Source organism: Sturnus vulgaris, chromosome 2, assembly GCF_052056855.1.
Source record: "Sturnus vulgaris isolate bStuVul1 chromosome 2, bStuVul1.hap1, whole genome shotgun sequence".
Lineage (NCBI taxonomy): Eukaryota > Metazoa > Chordata > Aves > Passeriformes > Sturnidae > Sturnus > Sturnus vulgaris.
Genome location: NC_142244.1, coordinates 50,846,689 through 50,870,127, shown reverse-complemented (window position 1 = coordinate 50,870,127; position 23,439 = coordinate 50,846,689). Strand labels below are relative to the sequence as shown.

The 23,439-nt window shown below is 42.2% G+C and overlaps 2 protein-coding genes across 7 annotated transcripts in view; one reads left to right on the top strand and one right to left on the bottom strand.

Annotated features, from left to right (window-relative positions):
• Positions 1-14,612, bottom strand: part of PAN3 (poly(A) specific ribonuclease subunit PAN3) — a 79,704-nt gene extending 65,092 nt beyond the window's left edge. For 2 of the 6 annotated variants that reach the window (XR_015801396.1, XM_088159528.1), the window contains exons 1-2: positions 13,989-14,612; positions 1,487-1,608 (exon numbers count right to left, since the gene is read on the bottom strand). Coding sequence is in view for 5 of the 6 variants with exons in the window: in XM_088159528.1 (XP_088015654.1) it covers positions 1,487-1,608; positions 13,989-14,412 (546 nt within the window). In the remaining variant the exon portion in view is untranslated. The remainder of the gene's footprint in view (positions 1-1,486; positions 1,609-13,988) is intronic. The other 4 variants (XM_088159527.1, XM_088159530.1, XM_088159529.1 and 1 more) reach the window with 3 other exon arrangements.
• A 144-nt stretch (positions 14,613-14,756) lies between these two features.
• Positions 14,757-23,439, top strand: part of FLT3 (fms related receptor tyrosine kinase 3) — a 50,584-nt gene continuing 41,901 nt past the window's right edge. Inside the window, exon 1 of the mRNA XM_088159525.1 lies at positions 14,757-15,682. The gene's annotated coding sequence lies outside the window, so the exon portion shown is untranslated. The remainder of the gene's footprint in view (positions 15,683-23,439) is intronic.

Sequence of the window (23,439 nt, the reverse complement as noted above, 5' to 3'; positions counted from 1 at the left end):
ACTCAAAACAGCGTTACCCATTTTACCTGTGGAAACAAGAACTTAAATTACAGGAATCAAAGGAAAGAAATCAATACAGGAATGCTTTTCAAACTGTAGTTTGATGCCTCTAAGCACATTCTCAACACTAATAAAACCCTTCTTCTGAAGTAATTTTCCTTATTCTCCAACAGGCAAGAGGCACACTGATTTCCTCTCAAAGAGAAACAATAATGCCTTGACTGTAATCTCAGGCATTAGTGAAGTATTTAAAAATCCTATCAGCATTCATGTTAGATTCATGCCTTATTGTCTTTCTAGAAGAAACAGTTATAATTAAAAATTGATGTTTAGAAAGACACCAGTGTTTCTGTAGAATACAGTTTAAGGATACAAAACATAATGACTTTGTGTTAAAATTACAGGACCTCAGTTATACAAAAATTTGTAACTGCCAGCTCCAATAGTACACTTTGGGATCAGAGGTTAAAATTTTTCTTTTTAAATCATGCATAACTGTCAAGAAAACATTTCCATACTTCTGCAATTCTGTCAAATAAGAAAAATCCAGTCTTCTTGAAAACATGCAGTAAAAAAACAAACAATCAAACAAAAGAAAAAAGGAACACACCTAATTAATTCCCACCTTTTGCTGAGTTATTTTTCAATCCATAATACAGCCACAATTGAGATCAAAGTAACCTCATAAGGTGAGTTTCCTCGATATAAAAGAAGAGAGTTGTTGTCAGGACTCAGTGTGAACTGTTTGATTTGTGCTCGCTCTCATTTAATGGAAGCTGCTTTATTTAGTACAGGACAAACCATCTTCTTTTAGGGACAGGCTCTGATTCTTTTTAAACGCATAACACTTTCAGGGAATTATTATAGTACTTCATGTGTTAATTCAGTAGATACTCATTTAAATATGACAGACTTTTGTTGCAAATTTTGCAGAATGCTACCTACACAATATGTTCCACCTCATGGGAGTTCCTATGCCAACCTCTACAGAACACTATAAATACAAGGAAATATTTCAGAAGACTTAAGTATGAATTCAACATACCACCACCAGAGTCTGAGCTGACAAATTCTGAAATTTTTGCCTAGCAATTTCATGTCTGACAGTTCACATTTTCCTTCAGCAACTTTTGATCTTTAAAGTTTCAAAACTTGATTTTCATATGTTTAGCAAAAGGCTATCAAAAGCTATGAGCCTAAAAAGAAATCTAGAAAGTCACATTCAGAAAAGAAATCTAACACAGAGTTAATGGATGCAGCAAAGCTCAGCACAACAGCACAGGTAAGCGCAAATAAAAACAGATTAATTTTAAAGGAATGATACTGTTTCATTTCCATTTACAAGATTAAAGTGAGTATATACACTGTATATCATACAAGATGACACTCCAGAAGGCTCCATTTGTCCTGCCTCTAGAGCAATTTTCCTTTTTTGGTGTAACACCAGCCAGAACTAATGAAACATTATACAAATCACTGCTATTACCTGCATCATGGGATACTTCGTTTCAGCAGGACTTCCAAATCCATTAACACCAATGAAGCTGGTGCTAAAGTATGAATCCGTTAGATTAGCATCAGCTAACCCACCACCATCCATTCCAGGAACTAAAAGGAAAAGAAAAGAAAAATCAGAAGAAGTTTCCTTAACCACAGGTTTATTCACCAGTATCTGTTTTACATAGATTTTTTTTTTTTTTTGGCAGGGAAATAGAATATGGTACTACTGTCTTCTCAGCAAAATAACCAAAAACATAATAGTGCATACTATGAAAAAGGAAGTTAATGAAAAGTTACTAAATGAAAGCATTCGTAGCATGAAGTTAAAGCACAAATTCAGAAAGAAGCAATGAGGAGTCTGAACTTTAGAAACGAGGACAATGATGACAATGATATCAAAAAGAAAATAAATTTCAAAAAACCTAGAAGGCAAGCTTATTTTATGAAGACCCATATTCTTGCAGGCCCTTCTTGGAAATACATGTGTTAAGTAGAGTTTTGAACTGGATGCACTGGTTCTTTTAAAGTGCAACATATAGAAAATGCACACTTAAAAATATCTCAAACTCTTTCACAGAAAGCACAAACACTTTTATTGCTTCCTTAAGAGCTTAAGATAATTTTCATCATCACATTCTTTGTAAAGTGGCAACAATTTCCTGAAATGTAGCCAAAAAAATCCTTTCAATTGAAAGCAAGTGTGAAGGATGCAAGAAGAAATTCATCCTGCCCAGAAACAAGGGCCCTGACATACAAGACTTTAACCACAAATAAATTAATTCAATACTAAAAAACTACAAAGAACAACAAGAAGCTGTCATAATTAACACAAAACTCTCAAGCAGGTATTACTTCGACAGGAAAAAAAGGTGGTATGCAAGCTGCAGTTCAAATGAATCTTCTGTACAAGCACTCACAGAAAATTATAAAGACACTAATCAGTATGGCCAGGCCACTGCAAGCCAACAGGCATGAGTAATGGGTAGCTTCAAGGTAGGAAGGCACACATCCAACTCAGAGGAACATCCTGTACCAAACTATCCAACTTGAACTTCTGGGAGGACTTGCAGCCAGGTGGTGACACCCGGAAACAACTTCCTGATCCTAATCCTCAAAGGAAATAAAATGCAACTTAGTGGCACAGCTAAAGGAACGCGTATTATAAACCCTCAATTTTCATCAGAACAGGAATTTTCCCTCCAAAACAGACTGCATAACCTGGTGAGCCATTTCCATGTGTTAGGCACAGGAAACAGCAAAAGAAGTACAGTCATACATAACCACAGGAAGGGCTGCAAGAGGAGGATGACGAGTAGCACGCACACCACAGAGAGAAGGAAACGCTGCCCAGCTGCACTCCCCTGAGACTGGAGCTGCATGAATCAGCCCACTGGGGGTAACACCAACACCAGTTCAAATGGACAACTGTATGTGAGACAAATAAATGGAATATCTCAGTAGCAATAAACATCAGTTTCGCAAGGGAAAAAGATTCTTGAACTTTTGCTGCCAAATCTAGAACATTATTTGTATATTCTAGAGGTTCAGAGGAAACACCTAAGAAACTTTAATGATGCTAATTATTAATGAATTGCTACTTCTTTTTACAAAAATTTAAAAAGCCAGCTAAGAGAATAGGAAAATAAAACTCCCTCAACTATCCATGCTCTAGCTCCTCCTTCATAATTTTAAGTAAGTAGCCACATAGAAACTTCAGAAGTCCTCTTGCTACAGCCCTAAAAGAGACGATTTTTTGGATTCATCTTTTAAATAACTGTCTTTTGCCTTCATTTGGCAAAGTCACATTGAGAAGCCTAGGAAAAGTATTTTATAGTTCAACTACTGTACTATGGAAAATAGTAATGTCTGCAGTAATGCCAATTACTGGCTCAGCCTTCCTGCCACAGTCAGTCCTTAACTTACTCTGTGAAGGTCAGCATCTTACACAGGGTTTTCTGGCATCACAAGAAATACCAGGACTTATTCATACAAGAAAACAAAAAGATAGCAAGTCCATGTCTAATTGTAAGCAGTTTAAGTCCAGTTTGCCTGTAAATTATTCAATGTTTTAACTGTGGTTTTTATTTATTCTAAAAATACATTTCCTATACAGCTTTCTCCACTTATATGGCGGTCATTATCAAAATCTGTAGTTTTTATGCTACACCTTGACTGACCAGGAACAACTGTCATTTCAAGGTACACTATAAAATTTCAGCAGTGTATCTGCTACTTCATCTTATGCTTTTGCCAGAAATTATAGAGTCTAACCAATTTTTAACAAACTAATAAGATAGTCCTTCAGATGACACCAACTTTCCAAATCCTTCAGGCTCTGAAGAATTAAGAAAAAGACTTCATGCTTCTTCCACTGCTCTCCTCACTATGCTAGAGTCACCATGAGAATCCAGGTACCTTCATTTCTTCCTTGAACAAATACAGTTAATGCACAAAGTCCTTCAAACCAGGAAGGAGCAAATGAAAACTTGCAAGTTTTCCCACACTGAGAAACCCCAGAGCTGGCCTGGAGTAACTCCAGACAGGTGGTACAGTTCAGTCACCCAATATCCAAACAAAGCACTTGAATCTGTCACAGTAACCTTGCTAGGGCACAGATACAGCACCAGGTGCTCTGCTCCTGGTCTGGCTCAAACACTCTCAGTACCAGGCAAGTCAAGCTGCAGGCAGGAGCAGGCTTTGGGCAGCAACCCTAGAGCTAAGCAAGGCTGAGTATGCTGCTGGGATCTTTGACACTGCAGCCTTTCTACTGCTGGTATTTGCTATGTAAACCTATCCAAGACACTCAAAGCTGCTCAAAGCTACAATTTAGGCTATCAGCACAGTGATATCTAACTGGGCACTTCAAACAGCAGAAGCTGCTCGAGAACATTTTATCTAGCTGCAGTGTTTGTACTGAAACAGCACAAACTAGCTGCATCTCTGTACTGAAGTGCTATGGTTTGGCCATACCAATCAGTCTCCTTGTGCCACTCCAACAAATTGCTGTACTCCAGTGCTGACCCACCTCGGCAGCGCTCAGTTCCACTGGTACCACAGCAATTTCAGAATGGCTTTCAATGCCAAGGATTTTTATTGTCCTCTTCCAAACGGTCTCTAGTTTCTAGAGGGATCTCCAGATCCCTCTGCTAGTAGAGGGATCCAGAGCACAAGAAAGCATATTCCACGGCACAATCAAAAGAAAACCATCAAAAGCCCAATCACTGGAGCAGAGGACAGTTTCCTTGGCGGTGGCTCAGGTTTAGAACAGAATGCTCTAGAAGTGGCAGGTGTAACTATTGCCTTCAAAAGAAAATTCAGTACTAGCTTCCTTAAACTGACTTCCCTGCAACAAATAGCAAGAAAATTAAGCCTGCAGAAAAGATGAAAAAAGTAATTCTTGTATAAAGTGAAAAAAAGAAGTGTTCAATTCATACTCCATTTGTGTTCAAAGGAACATTCGGCTTTTACATTGTTGATAACCCAGTGAATATTCCACCTAGCCTTCTCTACAAGAAGTAGACAGCTTTCTCCTCCTTCCACCAAACATTGAACAACTCAGCAAGTCTCACTTGCTTCTTGAATACCACAGTAGTTTAGAAAAATTATTTATCATAAGCAACCTATGAAAGGTCTGCAGAAGTGGGCACACTTTACCACACAACCAATGTGGTATTAAAGTGGAAGTCTAGGGTGGAAAAAAACCACCTTAGTCCTCAAAGTTTTTATTCTCACTTGTTTACTAATTCACATCAGTCCCTGCATTTGATTTATCCATCCAAATCTTTCCAATAGAAGAACTGCAAGCAAACACTTTAAAACATTCTATACACCATGCTATTAAAATATCAATGAACTTTTGATGTGTGTTTTCTCTTTTAAGACAGTGATTACAATTTTAGGCAAGTTTAGGCAACTTCAGGAAAAACCTGAATTAGCTATTTTTTGTTAAAGGAATAAGCCTTTCTGTTGTGCAGCAGCACTATCCATGCATTGAAGGTGTATGTATTTTCAACAGGTCCTTCTTGGAGAGAAGCAACAACTTCCTTGTTGAAGCAGAAAGGCTGACCAGGCAGGTCTGAGTGAAGACAGATGTGCGAGCGAACAACACAGAATCCAGAGGGGAAAAGAATGCTAACATGTTATGTAAGCACCTGTGTGAAAACAGAAAGAATTCCTAAACTCCATCAATATTCAAGACTGAACGTATATCCTGGCAATTCTGGAAAGAAACTAAATAGAGCATGTCGAGAAATTAAGACGAAGTTTTCTACTTTTTATATACATTATCTAATACATTTCTTTCTTGAATAACACTGCAGCTTAATGTGACAACTGCAATTAAAAATAAATATCTTCTTATATAATTCCTCTCCCACAGAATTTTAGCAGAAAGTAGGCTTCCCGCCAGATGTAGACACCGCAGAGGGAAAAAAAAATAGTTACTTTTGCCTTACTCATTACAATGACATTTTTCAGAAACAAAGTATCTCATCACAGCTTAAGCATTTGATTAGCACTGCCATGAACTCAGCACATACGCTTCATCTGAAGGGGTCGGTTTCAGTGAATTTTAGTTTAATGCTTGTCTTGTCTAACACCGACACTATCAGAACACTAATACTATCTGAAAATATTTTTTGATATTTTCATTCTATGATTTCACTAGCTAGTAAACAAATACTGTATTATCCTAGCCTACTTCTTTTATGAACCCAGTATCAGCACTGATGATCTCAGATGCTGTTCTTAATATAAAAAAGGATCCTTTCCAGTAATGTGATATGTTACTCCCAAAGTGAATGGGCTAAAGCAAGGCCACAACAAATTTAGCTGACAATTTTCAGAACAATATTTTAAAGACTTCTGGCAAGGTAATAAAACATGGATTGCAATAATTAATTTTGCTATTAGTACTTTTTTCCTAAATGCACAGTTATTTTTAGGCAGAGTAAAAAGTTTATAGATAATCTTGATTTAAACTCTCAGCACAGCAAAAGTGCACTTTTTAACATGCTGGTAAACTGAATCATAGGTTCATACATGCACATCCTAAGGACACAGTGTTAGCTAAATATAAAGCAGTAAAACTATAGTGCCATATCTTCAGAGAAATTTACAGAGATAGCTATCCTAATATTGAGACAATAAAACATTTATATAAAGCTTATTTAGGTAAGTCATTTAAAATTTGTGTCTTTTTAGTCACCTAGAGGCACCAAGGTGTCATAGGAGCTTATGCTTGTTTTCATTTTTTGTACTGACATGTACATTTCTGTACACCAGGAAATCCTGTGCTGGTGGTGCTAACCTCACTTGTACGTCTCGGTGTTATTTTTGCTACAGTGCTCCTACTTGGAACTTGTTAGGGAAATTGCATTCTCTGCTGTTTTTATGCCTCCCTCATTTAATGCAATGTTTTTGAAACACAGACCAGCAATCTCTGAAATAGAGGCACGAGACAAAGAAAATGAATGATGCTTCCAGGCATGAGAGGCAAAAATAAAAGCACACGCTTGGGTTAGGACACTGACAGAGTGCAGTTGGAGGGCAGACAGCACAAATGAACCAAGTTGGCTGAAACGCAGACAGGAAGCAAAACAGTTTGGGAAAGGCTGCCTTATTTACAAACACTCCCACTACGCGACGCGATATTCTTGGGCAAGCAAAGGAAAACAGTTATCTTCACCATAATATCAAATGGCTGTCTTTTTTTTAATATACCTCACATATCACAGAAGCATCTGATGAAGAAAGAAAGACAGCATAGGTGCCATCCTTCTGCTCTGTAAAAGTCTTGTTATAGAATCTAGAGCAGCTGGACTCCAGGTCATGGACCAAGTCCAAAAGCACAGTGATAATACAAATTAAAGTTGATACTTTCTCAAAAGAGTAATCAGAACTATTCTGTTATCAGAAACAGCAATATAAAGTGACACAATTACTTAACACCATAGCTTTCAGAGCTAACCGCCTCCAAGATCTTCTACAATTCTTAAAATATTGCATTGAACTGTTCAATAAACTGCATCAACTTTTTCAAACAAGTTTTTGTTTTAATAGCCTCCAACTAAAACTCAACTTTTTATATAAACAATTGCACGAAGCATGTGCAGGTAACCTAAAGAGAACATAAGGATATTTTTCACAGCATATGAGGAGAATGCATAAAAGAAAGGAAAAGTCTTCCTGCCATTTGCCTCAACAGTAGACCAACTGAAGGCGAGAGACTCTACACATAAACTACAGGAATCACACATTGTATGACCAACTTAACAACTTGCAAAATGTGGGTCTCTGCTCTCACTTTTATATATCTGTGCTTTGTTTCTAAATCTCTAGTTTCAAATTTAAAAAAGGTCAGGAATAAAAGGCTGCTAAAAAGCAAATTAAAAAATATAAGCAAGTTCTAAGCACAAAATATCTGAGGATCAAAAAAGGCAACCACATAATTGGAACTTTTTTACCTACTGAAAGACTCATGAAGCCTACACACACATAAAAGAGCGTGATCAATTTCAACTCGTGTACAATACTCAGGTCCACACACAGTGATTCACCACACCATTTTTCTGGTGGTATAAAGCATTACATCTTTACTAGAAAGCAACAAATCAGGAAAACATCAGCCACATCAGCTTACTATCTAAATCCCTGCACTGACCCCTTTTCATCAGCTGCCTCACCACCAAAATTATTTTTTCTGCTTTGGAGGTTCTACAGAAATGCTTGTGTCTATCACCCTGGCCTCACTTACCAGTTGTCCACTTTTCCCACAGCAGTCTAAATTTGCTTCTATCTGCTTCCTTATACATGGAAACCTTTCTGAGCTAATCCTCAAAGTCACTGTTTTCTGGACATTCAAATCATTCCAGAAGGCCCACTCCTACAGCAATACCTAAAACAATCCATTTCTAATACCTAGACAGAAATTAAACAGGGATGTCCTCAATCTTGGAAAACAAGCTTCCGATTATTAAGATATAGCAGAGAGCTTGCTCATGTAACATAACTATCCCCACACACACTCACACTCCTTTTCATGTTTGCCTTTGAAGCAGGAAAACAGCAACTGGAGTAATTGTGCTACAGTATTCTTCAGTACCCAACACAAGGTGGGTTCTACCAGAAACAAGTAATTACCAATACTCCTCAGATATCCACAATTCTTGTGAAATATTTTGACTGAATGAGAGAAAAACTCACGAGGTATATAAGCAGATAAAATCAAAGCAAATTAATAGTGTAATCTTTTAAGTTTCATTGCCCTTAAAATCCCAAATAACTTTGTAGATGGAGAATATTTTCCTTAGCTCCCCCAAATCATTTTCCTCCTACAGGCCATCCACTTAAAAGTTGGACTCAATGATCCTTGTGGGTCCCTTACAACTCAGAGTATTATGTGATTCCGTTATTTTCACATGAAACACATAAAAGCAAAAAGAAAACCCATGTCTAATTGCCTGATTTCTGGAGCTGACATGCAAGACAAAAAAGTGATTAAGTGAACTCAGTAATTTTCATCTCCTCTTCTGCATCTCTAACTGGTTATTAGTTTTACTCTTCAATTCTCAGTTGTATCGGTCTCCAAACGCTAAGAATTGTTCTCTCATTTCTTAAAAATATTCAGAGCAAAGCAAGATGAAAATTGTATGATCCATCAACTCCTGGAAAAGGCATAATGGAAATTGAAGGGGGAGCATCACTCACAGGAGTACAAACATGTTTGGAAAAAATTCTCAACCATACACCCTTACTATAATACGCATTTTCTCCGCAGAAGTGGAGAAGAAACAAACCCCAGGAAAAGTGAAGAGTACGTGACATACTGCAACTATTCTTGTACTTAAAAGTTGCATAACTGTAAACACTTAAACCTGTAAATATTGAAATGTTACCAAAGATAAGAAAAATCCACATTTAGAATAACCCTGACCAGTTTCACTGCACGAAGAAGTGTAATCCAACAGATTACCCTTAGTATCAGTATTGATGAATAGCTGTCTTTCCGGTTTTTTCTATATCAGCTGCTTCATGTTGTTTAAAAGGGAATGTACTGGTAAAGAATAAAACACACTTTAAAAGGCAGAAAATTCACAAGTGTTTGTGTCTTTCCACTCCAAGCCCAGTGTATTTAGAGATTTCACAAAACCTAAGTTGCAATGCTCACTAAACTAACCATGGAGCAATTGCATATGGAATTGCTACAGCAGTGGCCACTATTGCCCTGACTAGATACAACATGCAGGTGGTTGGTTGTGAAAACAAAATAATGCTTTTATTAGGGCTGTGAAAACAAACATAATGCTTTTATTAGGCCAACCCAACACACGCCAAGTCTTAATGTCCCTTTCCACCTTCTTGCAGGCTGGCTATAAAGTCTATTCACAGATGGGCTATTCTCAGCAGCCATAGAAAAATGCCACCTTGCAGAAACACAGGCCTGTTTTCCAACCACAGATTTCCTACGAGGGCTCCGCAAAAGGCTTTCCAGCAGAGAACCAGATGTAAACGTGTCACAGTGAGAGAGAGGGTGGGCTAGGCTCTGGCACTGGAAATTCACACAGCAGTAGCACCCCTGCTGTGGCCAGCTCCTCACAGGCAGCTCTGCGGTGCCACTGGGACCAGGGCACACCTGGCACTCCTCAGCTCAGCACCCCAGTGTTTCGTAGGAATCAGAAGTCAGAAGGAAAGGGTGAGTACTATGTATTGTGAAGTTCACAGCAAAAATGGGGCAGAAATTAGCAAACATTTGGATCCATACTTCAGCTTGTATCTATCAATACATAATATGAGGTCTACATGCAAAAGAGTATTACACTGGTTCAACTACCTGAAAGCTAACAAATACGACAACAGCTGTCCATCCAACTTTAACTTGTCTGACTTAGGTATAGGAATGATACATTTTAATACTACAACACTTCCCTCAGCACTGAGATGGGATGATGGCCTAGGAATGAGCCTGCTGCATGCAGCAAAGGCGGCTACTGGTCTGCTGCTTAGTAAAGCTGCAAAGTGCCACAGTGAACAGAGGGCACACACTAGAAGAGAAATTCTTCATACTACCATGCCCTCTACCCATCTTCCATTGGCTACTCATTTAAATCCTGTTAATCAATCATACTTTCCCCTAAACAGCAAGTATCAGCCATTTCCCCACCTCTGCTCCTTCTATAGCCTTCTGACACGTGGGACATATATCGATTAGAAAAGCACCATGTGCAAATTTAAGTAGCTACCAAATTTGGAGAAAATGCATTATTTTCCTTTTTCCCTTATTTTGTCACAGAAGCTCTATGTAAAAAGGATTAATTTTTTAAAATAAAATTTTAGATAGGCAGTATCAACTTCATTCCCTATTCTGTATGCAGTCAGCTGGTCACCTTACTCACAGAAGGTGAACCATGCAGAACACTGAGCACTCAACTCCGGTGGAAGAAGCAGGAATGGTGCTTTGAACACATGGTCCATGCAAAATAGTCTGAGGGCAGTGGGCAGCAGTGCTACCTTCTGAGAGTGGGTGGGGCTCATGGGCTCAGTCAGTCTTGCTCCTCATTCTTGCCCACCCATCAAGCCAAAGCCACATTAAGCCTGCTACCTCATCTCTGACATTGGACAGCAGTAGCTGTAGTAAATATGAGGCAAGGATAAAGCAGGATTTCCCAACAGGCTTTCAGCCATATATATATATGTAAGGGAAGATGAGTCTGATCCAGAGATGGGAATTTTTTGTATTTAATAATCTCAAGCAGAGTTTTCTTCCAAGACTATCTGATCACTTCTGGAATTCTGTCATATGTTAGCACTCAAAACATCTACAGGTACAGAACAGCTTAACCACACATCACCTGAGAAACTCCTCCTGGTTAGCTCTGAGGATGTCAGCTGCTCATTCCTCTTCATACTCTAATAGTGAAATACTTATACACTGGAATACTCCTTGCATTTTCACTGTTCACCATCTCCTCATCACTCAACATTCCTACCACCCATGTGATGAAAATGTTGGTATTTGGGGAGCCCTTGTGATTACCACAGAAAAACCTATAAGTAAATTAATAATCCTGTACTCAAAGCAGGATTAGAGTAACACGCATGTTAGAATGAGGCACTGACCCACTTTTAACAATAAATAGGACTACCCAGTTAATTAGTCAATGAGCATTATCTGCTCTGTGCACTGAATGATGCTGGAGTCCAGTGAGGAAGGAGAAAGAGAAGGTGGCATCCACAATCACACTAAGACTACCAAATACTTCTGAATTAGACTGTCAGTGACTGTACAGGCAGGTGATTTTGGGCAATTCCCAATTTCATATTCTTAACCTCAGAACTTTTTTAATATAACTTTGCATCTTACTTCCTACATCCACAGAAATAAAACTTTGATTCCATCCACTTGGAAATCATCCTGTTAACACCACAGGCTAGCAGCATGGTAAGGAATTTAGATATTAGCTTATCAGTATCTATACACATCAGCTTCAGATTTTGAATAATTATTTTCTTTTTTTTTTTTTTTTTCACAAATGCATCCTAAAGCAAAGAAGTTTAGAAGTGAGACTAGGCCCATTTCCTGGCTTTTCAAATTAAATTTCCCTCTCCTTCGTTTCTGGGCTCTTTTTTCTCAGCGAGTGTCCTTCAAGATCTCCTACCAGTCGAAGCTTTTGCCCCCTACACCAAGTGATATGGCCTTCCCAGCAGGCAAGCATTGACAGCATCATAGTGGGCTTCTCCATTCTTGGTGCCCTCACTCCTCAACTGCATATTACTGCAGCAAGCACATACAATAGATGCAAGTGTTTCAAATAATTTAACTGCTGAGCCATACCAACTCCCAACACACAAATTCTGAAGGTTTTTGCCTTAGATTCAGGGCTTGGGCAAATTTTTTTTAACTGTTTCTTAGAAGAGCATCCTTTATATAGGAGCTTTTAGCTGCAAACTAAATTATGCATCCTGTCCCCAAATCTGAATCCCCTAAGCATTTTCTTTCACACAGGGAAAAAGTGTGTTTCACACCAAACTCCATCCAAAAGAAAAATTAACAATGATTGACTTATTGCTTCTGAATCCCTCCAACATATTTCTATTTAATTTTAAAAAAAGGCAAGAGAGCCTTCAGCTTGAATAGCTTAAGTTTAACAAAAATCTGGAAGACTTTTAATAGAAAGCCTTATGCAGCAGTTTAAGATCTTCTCCTGAAAGGGAAGACATGACAGCATTGCGTTAATATAAGACACTGAGAAGCTACCAACTATAGAGCTAATACTCATCAGCACAACCTAACCACACCTGGCAAAACAACAATTGCAGGACCCTGAAAGACTTATCAAGCACTAAAAACCTACATGCAGGATGTTCAGCATGGTTGCATCTTAATTTCAGAAAAAATATGGTGGTGACCATTTAGTAGCTAAATAATTTAATGTACATAAATGCCAGGTTTGTGTCAAAAATCAATAACGCAGCCAAACTTAATATACTCATGTAAAGAGGCACGGCTTTTCTGAAGAAGCATGTTTTCTTAGCCTGCCAAATGCTGCTTCACCTACAAAACAAATGGTTATTAAAATCAGTTTACTGCAAGCTCCATCTAACTATTGGCCTGCACATCAGGAGGATGCACAACCGACCAGCAACAGCAGTGCAGCTCTGCACGACATACAGGCTATCTGAACTCTCACCATTTGAAAACGGGCTGCGCATGAGGGCTGGAAAACCTCAGAAAAAATTTTGAAACAATTTCTGCTCACAGTAGTAAATAATGTAGACACCTATCACAGAAGCATAGTAACATTAAGGTTGGAAGGGATCTGGGGATATCCTGCCAAGGCAGGATCACCTACAGCAGGTTATACAGAAACCCGTCCAGGTGGGGTTTGAATATTTCCAGACAGGGAGACTCCATAATCTCCCTGGGCAGCCTGTTCCAATGCTCTGCCACCAGCAACATAAATTCTTTCTCACGATAAGGTGAATCGCAATTTGTCAAATATTTTTGTAATTTTAACGTCGTATTTTAGCTGGAGCGTTTAAAACTTCTAAGAGCCGACACTCAATACACGCTGCTCAGAAGAGCCCATCCAAGGGCTTCAGAAAGAAGCTGCCTCCCTGCTCCCGGTCTGACGTCGGGCAGGGAGTACCTGTGAACCTGCACTAAGCCTAGCGCTAGAAGGACGGATGGACAGCTGCCCGGGAACCCCTTTAAAGCCACACAGGAGGAGCCCCTTCCTACAAACACCTGCCCGCTCCTCCCCACCAGTATGGGCCGGGTCTCCTGCGGGCAGCCGGCGCAGCGCCGTTGGCCCGTCCGGGACGGCCGCAGCCGGGCGGGCAGCCCGGGGGTCCCCCGCCACCACCATGGCTGTTGTTATTTGTTTCCGGCAGCACCGCGGCGTGTCGGGGATGAGGAACAGCGCGCCGCCCGCCGCCCCCTCCCGGCAGCGCCCCCCCACCCCACCCCCGGGCCGCCCCGCCGCACTCACTCGCCAGCCGCGGGCCATCCAGCCCCCCGCCGCCGCCGCCGCCTCCGCCTCCCGCCCCCAGCTCGGCTTTCTTAGGCCCCACCACCGCTGCCGCCGGGCCCGAGCTGGCCCCGTGCGCTGAGTAGCCCGGCCCGGCAGCAGCGGCGGGCGGGGGGATGCCGAGCGGGAGCCCGCCGAGCGGGGGTGCGGCGGGCCCCGGGCCGGCGGGGGCGGCGCCCGGCTCCTCATGCAGGAACTGGCACTCCTCGCCGTAGAAGCAGGTCTTGTCCTTGGCGTAGTAGCGGCAGAACTTCAGCTTCACGGCCCCGCCGCCGCCGCCGGCCCCCGCCCCGCCGGCCGCCGGACCCGCCACGCCGACCCCCGCCCCCGGCGGCGGCCCCACCACAGGCGACGGCGACGAGCAGGGCAGGCCGCTGCTGTTCATGGCAACCGCCCCGCCGCCGGGGTCGGCACCATGGGGAAGGGGGCGGGCAGGGGGAAGGGGCGCGGGGACCGCCGTCACCCCGGGTCCGGCTCCGGAAGGGGCAGGAGGAGGAGGAGGGGGCGACTCCGCGCCTCTTAAAGGGGCCGCGCGGCCCGGGGCGGCGGCGCCTCCTCCTCCTCAGCGGTCCCGGCGCTCGGGGTTGTTTATGCCATTTTCCTCTTCCTGAGCGGCCGCGCCTGCGCCGGCGCGGAGCATCCTGGGTAGCGCGGCCGGCCGGGCCGGGGAGGCGGAGGGGGAGCCGGTGCTGCGGGAGGGGGAGGGAGGGCGGGATGGAGCGCGGGGGCCGCGGAGCCGCGGAGGTGCGGGCGGCGGAGCGCGGTGTCCGGCGGGGCCGGGGCGGCGAGGGGAGTTAACCGCCCGTGGCGGGGGGTGGCAGGCGGCAGGCGGCAGGTGACCCCCGGCACACGGCCCGGCCCCTGGCACGGCGCCGCTCGGCTCTCGAGCGCTCTGCCTGGCTGGCTCTCGAGCCTTCTCCCGCTTCGCTGGGTCGAGGCCAAAGCACCAGTTGTCCCAGCTCAGCCGGTCCCAGGATCTCAACCGGTTTTCCTCCGCAAATGTCTCGCACCTCTTTCCTGCCGAAAAACCACACGGCAGCCTCTGGCCGTGCCTTGCCTGCTGGCATAACGGGAGCGCGGCCTGAAGGGTTCTTCCTCTCCAGGTGACCAGACGCAGTTTTTAAGAAAATGCTTCAAGTCTTTTCCCCGGATCTTGTAGAATTTTGTTGTGTGAATTTTAACCGGTTATCTTGCAATCCTACTCAAGATTTTAATTTTTTTGATTTTTACTCAGTCAAGTTGTTGGCATAGCTTGTGGTCCAATCACTGAAATGACGTGTGTATATGTAGTTGAGAAAATATAAGTTAAAGTGCACTTGACATTATTTTGGTAAGAAAAACATTTACTGTAAAATTAAGATTGCTTGTTGTCTATCATAGCCTTCTTTTTTATTAAAAATGAAAAGAAAATCAGGGCCTGCCTAGAAGATGCTTTGACAGTTTGTGTGAAAAGACATTTGAAAATAATGAGTGAGCTTGTCTCATTGGAACAAATCAAAGTCTTTCTTCCTCAGATAGAGTGTTTAAAGACCTTGAGAAATGAACGTGCCTTAAGCTGAAATCTCAAGATCAAAAAGTTTGGACAGAAAACTAGAGAAAAGACAAGACTACAACAGTCCAGGCTTCAGTTTTGGACTGTATACCAAGAAGACAGAGTAAGGAGATCATCTGTCTGTCATTCCCCAACAATTTTTTGCCTTAAATTTAGGTTTCTGCCATGGGTTTTTGCCTTAGATTCAGGGTTTAGGCAAATTTGTTTAAACTGTTTCTTAGAAGAGCATCCTTCATATAGGAGCTTTTACCTGCAAACTAAATTATGCATCCTTTCCCCAAGTCTGAATCCCCTAACCATTTTCTTTCACACAGGGAAAACATTACTTTCTTTCAAAGTATGGCACAGAGCTTACAGCTTCTGTCTTCCTCTAATCTTGAAAAGTAGGCCAAAGGGTGGAAAGATCCTGTTGGTTTCTCCATTAAAATCTCAGTGTTAGAGCTCAGACCAACTGCAACAGATTGCACAAGCGAGAAAGACCTCATAAATGCCTCAGTCGTGGGAAACAGTTCAGTCCAACTTGTGCCTTCTGAGATAACCAAAATCTGTTTGCTTTAGTGCACAGATCGGTCCCAGCTGCTTTAGGTGAAGTGCACGCAGTGCTGCATGGTTGTGTATCACTCAGCCCCATGGCATTAGTGTTACGCCTCTGAGGACTGAAAACAAGAGCTTCCTTGCACTGTTGCAGCTACATACAGGTGCCTGCATGTGACACTTCCCTCAGCTGCTGCAGTGAAGAGAGAGCCTGGGAGTGCATTTGCTCTCCCTTTGTCCTGCTGATTGGTGCCCAGGGAAAATGCCAGCAGAAGGTGGAGGTCTCAGGCAGATGGGGACTTTAGGGTGCATGGGCTCATGGGGGGAAATGGGAGGTAGAAGGTGTTCTGTTGAGGTAATGCCAAGTGTGAGGTGGGAGACAGGAATCCAGTATGATCCTCTGCTTAAGCCTTATCGTCAATAGTCTATTTTTCCCCTCATATTCCAAGAATTATGTTCTTTGGAGAACATCCCTCCCCTCTCCAGAGGTCAGACTGAGTAGAAAAGTTGTATGTACATTTGAAGCGGTTTGAAAGGGAGGCACAAAAATGTAGGTAAGGGAGAAGAAAAATCTCAGATTTCATCCAGAGTTTTCCCCAGATCTGTGTATCTTTTGTCTGGTGCTTTAGTATTGTGGATTTAATGGTATCAAATTATCTTACAAGAGATTTGATGATACACATAGGCTAATACCTTTTCTGGGTAAACTGGTTGAACATGAAGTTTATTCTTCCAAGCAAAGACTTGAGTTGCATAGCCACTCCCATCACTGAAGTGTATTCTAACCTGTGTTTTCAGCCTTGTGAATCTGCTTTTCCCACAGCTCTTTTGCTGATCTCTGCATACGTCTAATATTACATCTACACGGTGAGGTTAGGAACAAGGACACAAATGGGTAGTGTATGCACTACCCACATGTATTCTATCTGCATGCTGTAGCTCAGGTTCAAAACATTCCCACTGGATGTGGGAAGAGCTGAGGTAGTGGACTGGGCAGTAGTGCATGATCCTGCCAGCCTGAGTGCCCAGCTAGCAATACGGTGTGCAGTATGGTGCCAAGAATGTTAGTGTTCTCCCCATCAAAGTCAGCGTAAGTACCATACCTGAGCTGCTAAATAGAAAACCAACTTGGAAATGTCCCTCATCTTTTCTACATTGTGTTGGCCAGCAGAGCAGAACCAGTAATGGGAAGAGGCTCAAGGTGGCATGAGCCTCTTTTTGTGACGGGCAAGGTTTTAGCTCTCCTGTCTCTTCATTTCTGTTCACTTTAGGCAAGGATGTGGCCTGAAGACTGACCTGCAGGAAGCGAGTGTCCATATGGGAGCCTGACATCATCTCATTAATCATGTGTTCCCCTCCAGGTTCTGATTTTTATTGCCTGTTCTTGCTGGTCAGCCAGTGCTGAGGAGGCCCGCAGACCATTCTCTGTCTTCAGCTTGCTCCCCTGCTTTGTGTAGTGCATGGAGATGTGCTATGCATTCCTGCAAAGGAGTGATTGATGATGTTATTTTTATCGCAAAGCTAGGTGTCCTGATCATTGCAGCTAGCACCTCTGTGGAGAGCGTTACTGTACTTTGCATGAAATTCAGGAAGCAATAGGAAAGAGAAATAGATAGATACCCCTGGGTCTTGTCCCACTTTGTAGTTAAGTGGTAACTGTGGTACACTTTTCAACCCAGAAGGGGGGAAATACCGCTGTATGGACGCACACAGCCATCGCCAAGTGACAGAGTTTTTATGATCTGTGCCAGAAATGCAGAATGAAACATTGCGAGATGAAAAATTGGGGGGAGGGGGATGGGGAAATCCTTGAAAGGAAACATCTGCCAAGAGCTTTTTTCCAACCAAATCAGCTTGCAAGTGCCAAGCAACTCCCCCCTAACATTTGAACCACTCTTGAGAAAGCCATGTTTGCTATTGAGAGTGACAGTTTCTCTTTATGTCAAACCAGAATTAACATGTTTATTAAATCATGTGGAAACAGATCCTTAAGTGCAGGCTGGCATCAGATAATGCAAATGAATAACAATACTTTTTAAGGCTAAGAGTTACTGTGGCTGACCTTTTTTTAAGGTGTAAGCAGGACAAGTTTTGTAGGTAGGAATCTTGTTTAACCAACCAAGTAGTTGAAAAAAGTAATGTGTGAACACTGGGTTTTTTCCAGCACTACCAGTTGGGTCTATTAGATGATGCTATCTCTACTTACAAAACTAGCCTTAGTATTATTGAAACAGATCAAAGGAAATACTTCTAAAAAACATTTTCACATAATCTGAATTTAACTTTTAAGTCTATCATTATAATATTAGACAAGAATTTAGTGTTTATGCATTTTTCATAATTGCTAATAGTTTGTATTTTTTTCAAGCAAAGCCTGATACTTCGGCTAATATACACCAGCTGCTGTGTGAAGTCAGAGGGAGATTGCCACTCTTGAGGAGATTATTCCACAAAATTAGGGAGTTTTTCATCTGCCTTTGAAATATTTGAGAATCAGTAATATGGCAGTCAGGATATTGGACTGCATGCACTGACCAGCTGTGGCAATATTAATGGGTCTCTAAGTGGGCAGTTGTCTTTACTAACAGTATCTGGAAGAATACCAGGTGTTGCTCCCAACCAGACTCCCATTCATGTGCAAAAAGAAATTAATTTCAACTCAGTGAAGTTTTGAATTCAAATTAAGCCGCAAATCAGGAGTTGACCCTGAAGTGCTCTTCCTAACACTTGGATTAATAATGTATGCTAACACTTATATTAATAATGTATGGAGGGGAGGTCTAGCCCTAAGCTAGAATTAGTATTAGAATGAGCACTAAAATGTAAGTCTAGTTTCACTGTGCTGGTAATCCGATCATATGGTTTAGCTAGAGAATTTCTTAACCATGTGGCTGCTCCCACTGGCACAGGCTTTATCTACCCGTTGCAGTGAAGGCCAACCAGGATGTGACATAAGCTAGATAAAATACTTGATAACAGAAACCATTATCTCGTGGTGGGAAAAAGCCCTGCTCACTCAAAGAATACTTTACAGTCATATACATGTGTATGGTACATTCATTGAACCCTTTCTGACCCCAGTCCAGCATCTTTAGGAATAAGTTAATACGGCAGAATTTATAAATATATTTTGGCTTAGTCCAGTAGATGTGAACTGTCCTAGCTGATGGCATTTTCCACAGAAGCTTTTACACTGAAAACCTGACGTATGTATTATGACTTCTGATACCAGATCAGCTGAATCACCAGCAACAGATTTTCATTACTAAATGGTAATTTCTTCTTGTCTGAACCACAAAAAAGCAAAATATCTTCAATGGAATCCTAGCAGCTACCAGTGCTGAATGCATCAGGTGAAGGAGAAAACAAAACACTTAGGTCACTTGGCAATTTTAAATCAAAGGACAAGTATCCACTTGCCTGTTAAGTGTGTTTAGACAGGTCTTTGTCAGGCCACCCTACTGACAGTGAGCACTCTGTGGCTGGGAAAGATGTCTGTTATTTTCAGAACAGAAGTACAAACTGTCTACCCCTGTTTTCTGAGGGCAAAACCTGTATGTATATGTAGGGTTAAAAGAGGTACAGCAGAGTGCAAAATGTAACCGATAAAGATCTTGAACTGATTGGGTCCCAAAACCAATCCCTCCGGAGCGCCACTTGTCACTGTTCTCCACTTGGACAAGTCATTGGCTGCAATTCCTTGAGTGTAACCATCCAGCCAATTCCTTGAACCACTGATTGGTGTCTCTGTCAAATTCATGTCTCTCCAGTTTAGACACAAAGTTTCATGCAGGATAGTGTCCAATTCTCTGCACAAGTCCAGGTAAATGGTGTCAGTCACTCTTCCCTCATACACCAAAATTGTAACCCCATACTAGAAGGCCACCAGATTTGCCAGATGCCGTTTAGTCTTAGTGAAGTCATGTTTCTGTCACCAGTCACCTCCTTATTTTCCACATGCCTTCTCATAGTTCTAGGGGGATCTGCTCCATGATATTGACAGACACAGACTGACTACAGTGACTACACTGGTCTGTAGTTCCTTAGGTCTTCCTTTTCTTCTAAAGATGATAATGGATTGGGGTATCTGGTAAGGGATTGGGGGTGAAATGGATGGGACTGTTTAGCCTGTAGAGGAGAAGGCTTGTGGGGGAACCTTATCAATGTGTATAAATTTCTGATGGGGGAGCCAGACTCATTTCTGTCGTATCCAGTGACAGGAGCAGATGCAATGTGCACAAACTGAAACGGGAAGTTCACTCCGAATATCAGGAAACATTTTTATACTGTGAGGTGGTTTAAGTGCTGAATAGATTGCTGGGGAAAGTTGTGGACTCTCCATCCCTGATGGTATTTAAAACTGTACTGGATGTGCTCTGGGGCAGCCTGTGCTAGCTGATCATATTTTGAGTATGGCACTGGACTAGGCAATCTTCGAGGGACTATGCACTAGTGCAGGCTGTGGAAAAAAAAGGGGCAACCTGCCAGGAAAGAAAGCTTGTTGCCAGCATGGTATTTTCCTGTTTGCATCGATTTCTTTAATGCCCATGGAATCTTATCCTTCCTTGTCTCATTTTTGCATCCTTGCAAATACGTACCTTCCTAATTTTCATATTATTTCAGCTCCTTTTGCACTGTAAAATACACAAACTTGTGTTCAGCACCACAGTACAATGCTATTCAGTCAGTCAGTGTGTCTAAGGCAGTCTTGTGAGAGATCATGCATTCATATCCATGAACAATGCTGTCCTCTATGCCCTATTGCCCCTACAGTTACCTTCAGGATGTTTTCTGTGTCTTCTTTTAGCTATGGTATGTCTATCTAGTTTTGATTCATCTGCATTTTTATTTTGACTTCCCTAATGCAGAAGGTATTTTATTACTGATACCAGGTATCAATAGAAAATAAAAGATCTAGATATAATCTCTGAGATGTTTCTGAGAATACTTTGCCAACACTGCGTTTACTGGCTTAGGGATTCTTTTTGTCTGGGTTCTGAACAATTGCAGAATGAACTAGACCTTAGCAAGTAAAAATAACAACTGAATGAATAAGAAAATGTAACTTTATATATAAAATGCAACAGCCAAGCAAATAATACAAATCCCCTGGTCTATCCTGGGGGATCATAGGGTAGATGCTCCCACTTAATCCTTAGAACTGGAACTGCTTTCTGCCCGGATGCATAGCTGTGCAAGGTAGGGAGATCTGTCTGCCCCTCTGCAATGTCCTGTTCTGGTACAAATCGGTGGGGCTTGCTGGCACCAGCAAGCTGAGCTACACAAGGGTCAGTTTAACCTCTTTCACACGAGCAACCTGGAGCCGATGAGGAGGCAGCTCCTGAAGCACTATGCTCCAAGGAAGGTGGCAAGCAGGGACAAGCTGAGGGCAGAGGGACTCTGCATCTGCAGTCTCGCATCTGAGCCTGGAGGCCTTTGTTTTCATCCTCTCGACAAGTAATCTGTGCAACAACTTCAGAGCAGCTGTAGCTCACTCCGAACCTTCCTGCAAACAGTGCTAGTTCCCTTTTCCCCCTGGTATAGGCACAGCCGCATGCCGCAAGCCCACTCCCTGCCCGGGTGGCAGCCCCCAGGATCTCAGAGGTGACCGCAGCAGGTCCTCTGTCACCAGCAGAGCGAGTGCTCACCAAGCACGGGAAACCTCCCTCGGCTCGCCACAACAGATGTGGCTGGGTATTCCCATGGTGTCACACGAACTTCATTTGGAATTTTTTTTTTGAGCTCTTTAGCTTGGCAAAACACTTGCTCTTCCCCTCATCAGGACTTGTAGAAATTATACTTACTCCCAGCACATGAAAGCAGAAATTGTAACTGCTTCAAAAATAAGAGTTGAAGTGAGACAGCAAAAAGTCTTCTGCACCAAATTTACATGAGAAAACATGTCTTTGTGTAAGCAAAGGACTCAAGACTGAGCAGCTGAGGTGGAGGCAGCTGCTCAGCTTGGTGGAGGCATCCTCTGACAGAAGATGCTCCCTGACCCCCAGAGAGGCCCCTCTTCTCCACGTCCCACAGCCGTTTCCTTGTGGCTCAGGTCTTAAGCCCTCTCTTTTGAAGAAGTGGTTTCACTGTGGGCAGTGACATGCACCCTTAAGGCAACCACCTGCAAACTGAGTTTCACTTGTGGGGCCAGGGGACTGCAGGGCACCACCAGCCATGACAGCGAGCTGGCTCCATGGCTGCTCCACTGGAATTCCATTTCAGCTCACAGGTGAGGTCTCCTCATCACACTCCTCGCACCCTTTCGTCTCCATTTCCCACTCTCACTGCATCCCTTCAAATCTTTCCTTTCTTTCTCCTTCGATTTATTTTTCTCTTGAATCTTTTATTTTGTCTCTTTCTTCTCTCTTCTGGAGATGCTCTTCTTCCTCCCATCACCCTAATCTCTCCCAGCCCAGCCTGACTTTTGCTCTTACTGCATCTAACACATTTTATGCTCAAGGCAAAAAGTATTTAAATTACTGGGGTTTTTTTGGTTCTCTTTCTTCTGGTGTAAATGTATTTCCTGTTGTTAATGCTAGCTTGACCTTAACACTTTAAATAATATACCTGCAAGTTCCCACATAAATAATCTGTGAATCAGATACCTTAGTAGAGCGAAATATAATGATGCATCGTTGTCTTATCAGGTGTTGTTGTTGTTAATGATCTAAATAAAAGAAGGCATGATATTAATATATAGAATGTACCTTTGTTTACTGTTAGAGTGAAGAGTCTTGGAATGTAAAGCTTGGTTTCCTCTACTGAAAATCAACCCAGCAATTAACTGTTAAGAAAAAAGGAAATAGCATTTGCTTCCATCTCAAATGCCTGAAACTGTTTTTTCTCTAAAATTAATGGCTTGTTCCTATCAAAAATGATCTTGCTGATTCAAAATCCAGGACTGAGTGCATGTTTTTTTCCTGATTGATATAGTTCTGGTGCATATCTCTGAAAGTTTTTTTACAACCTATGGTCCATTTTCAGCTCCATATACAAAGATAATAATATCTACTTCAAAGAGCAATTGTTAGATATTATTCATTCATGGTTTCATGGTTGAAAGTCTACGTGAGCTATTTGAAGAGAAGGTGGAGTAAAAATGAAAATTAGTATTTTATGATCTCATGCTTTGCATGACTGCTGATACAAACCCTGTCAAAGAGGGATTTCTGTGTTTTCTTCTTGACTGAACCTTGCTGCTTTTGCAGGCTGCATAACAAAATTAATACAAATTATTAGTATCTGGGATGTGATGGTGCTCAAAGGCCCCTGTCAGCATGGCTAAGAGACAGTTCTTCAGAGAGAGCAAAAGGTGTGAGGGGCCCA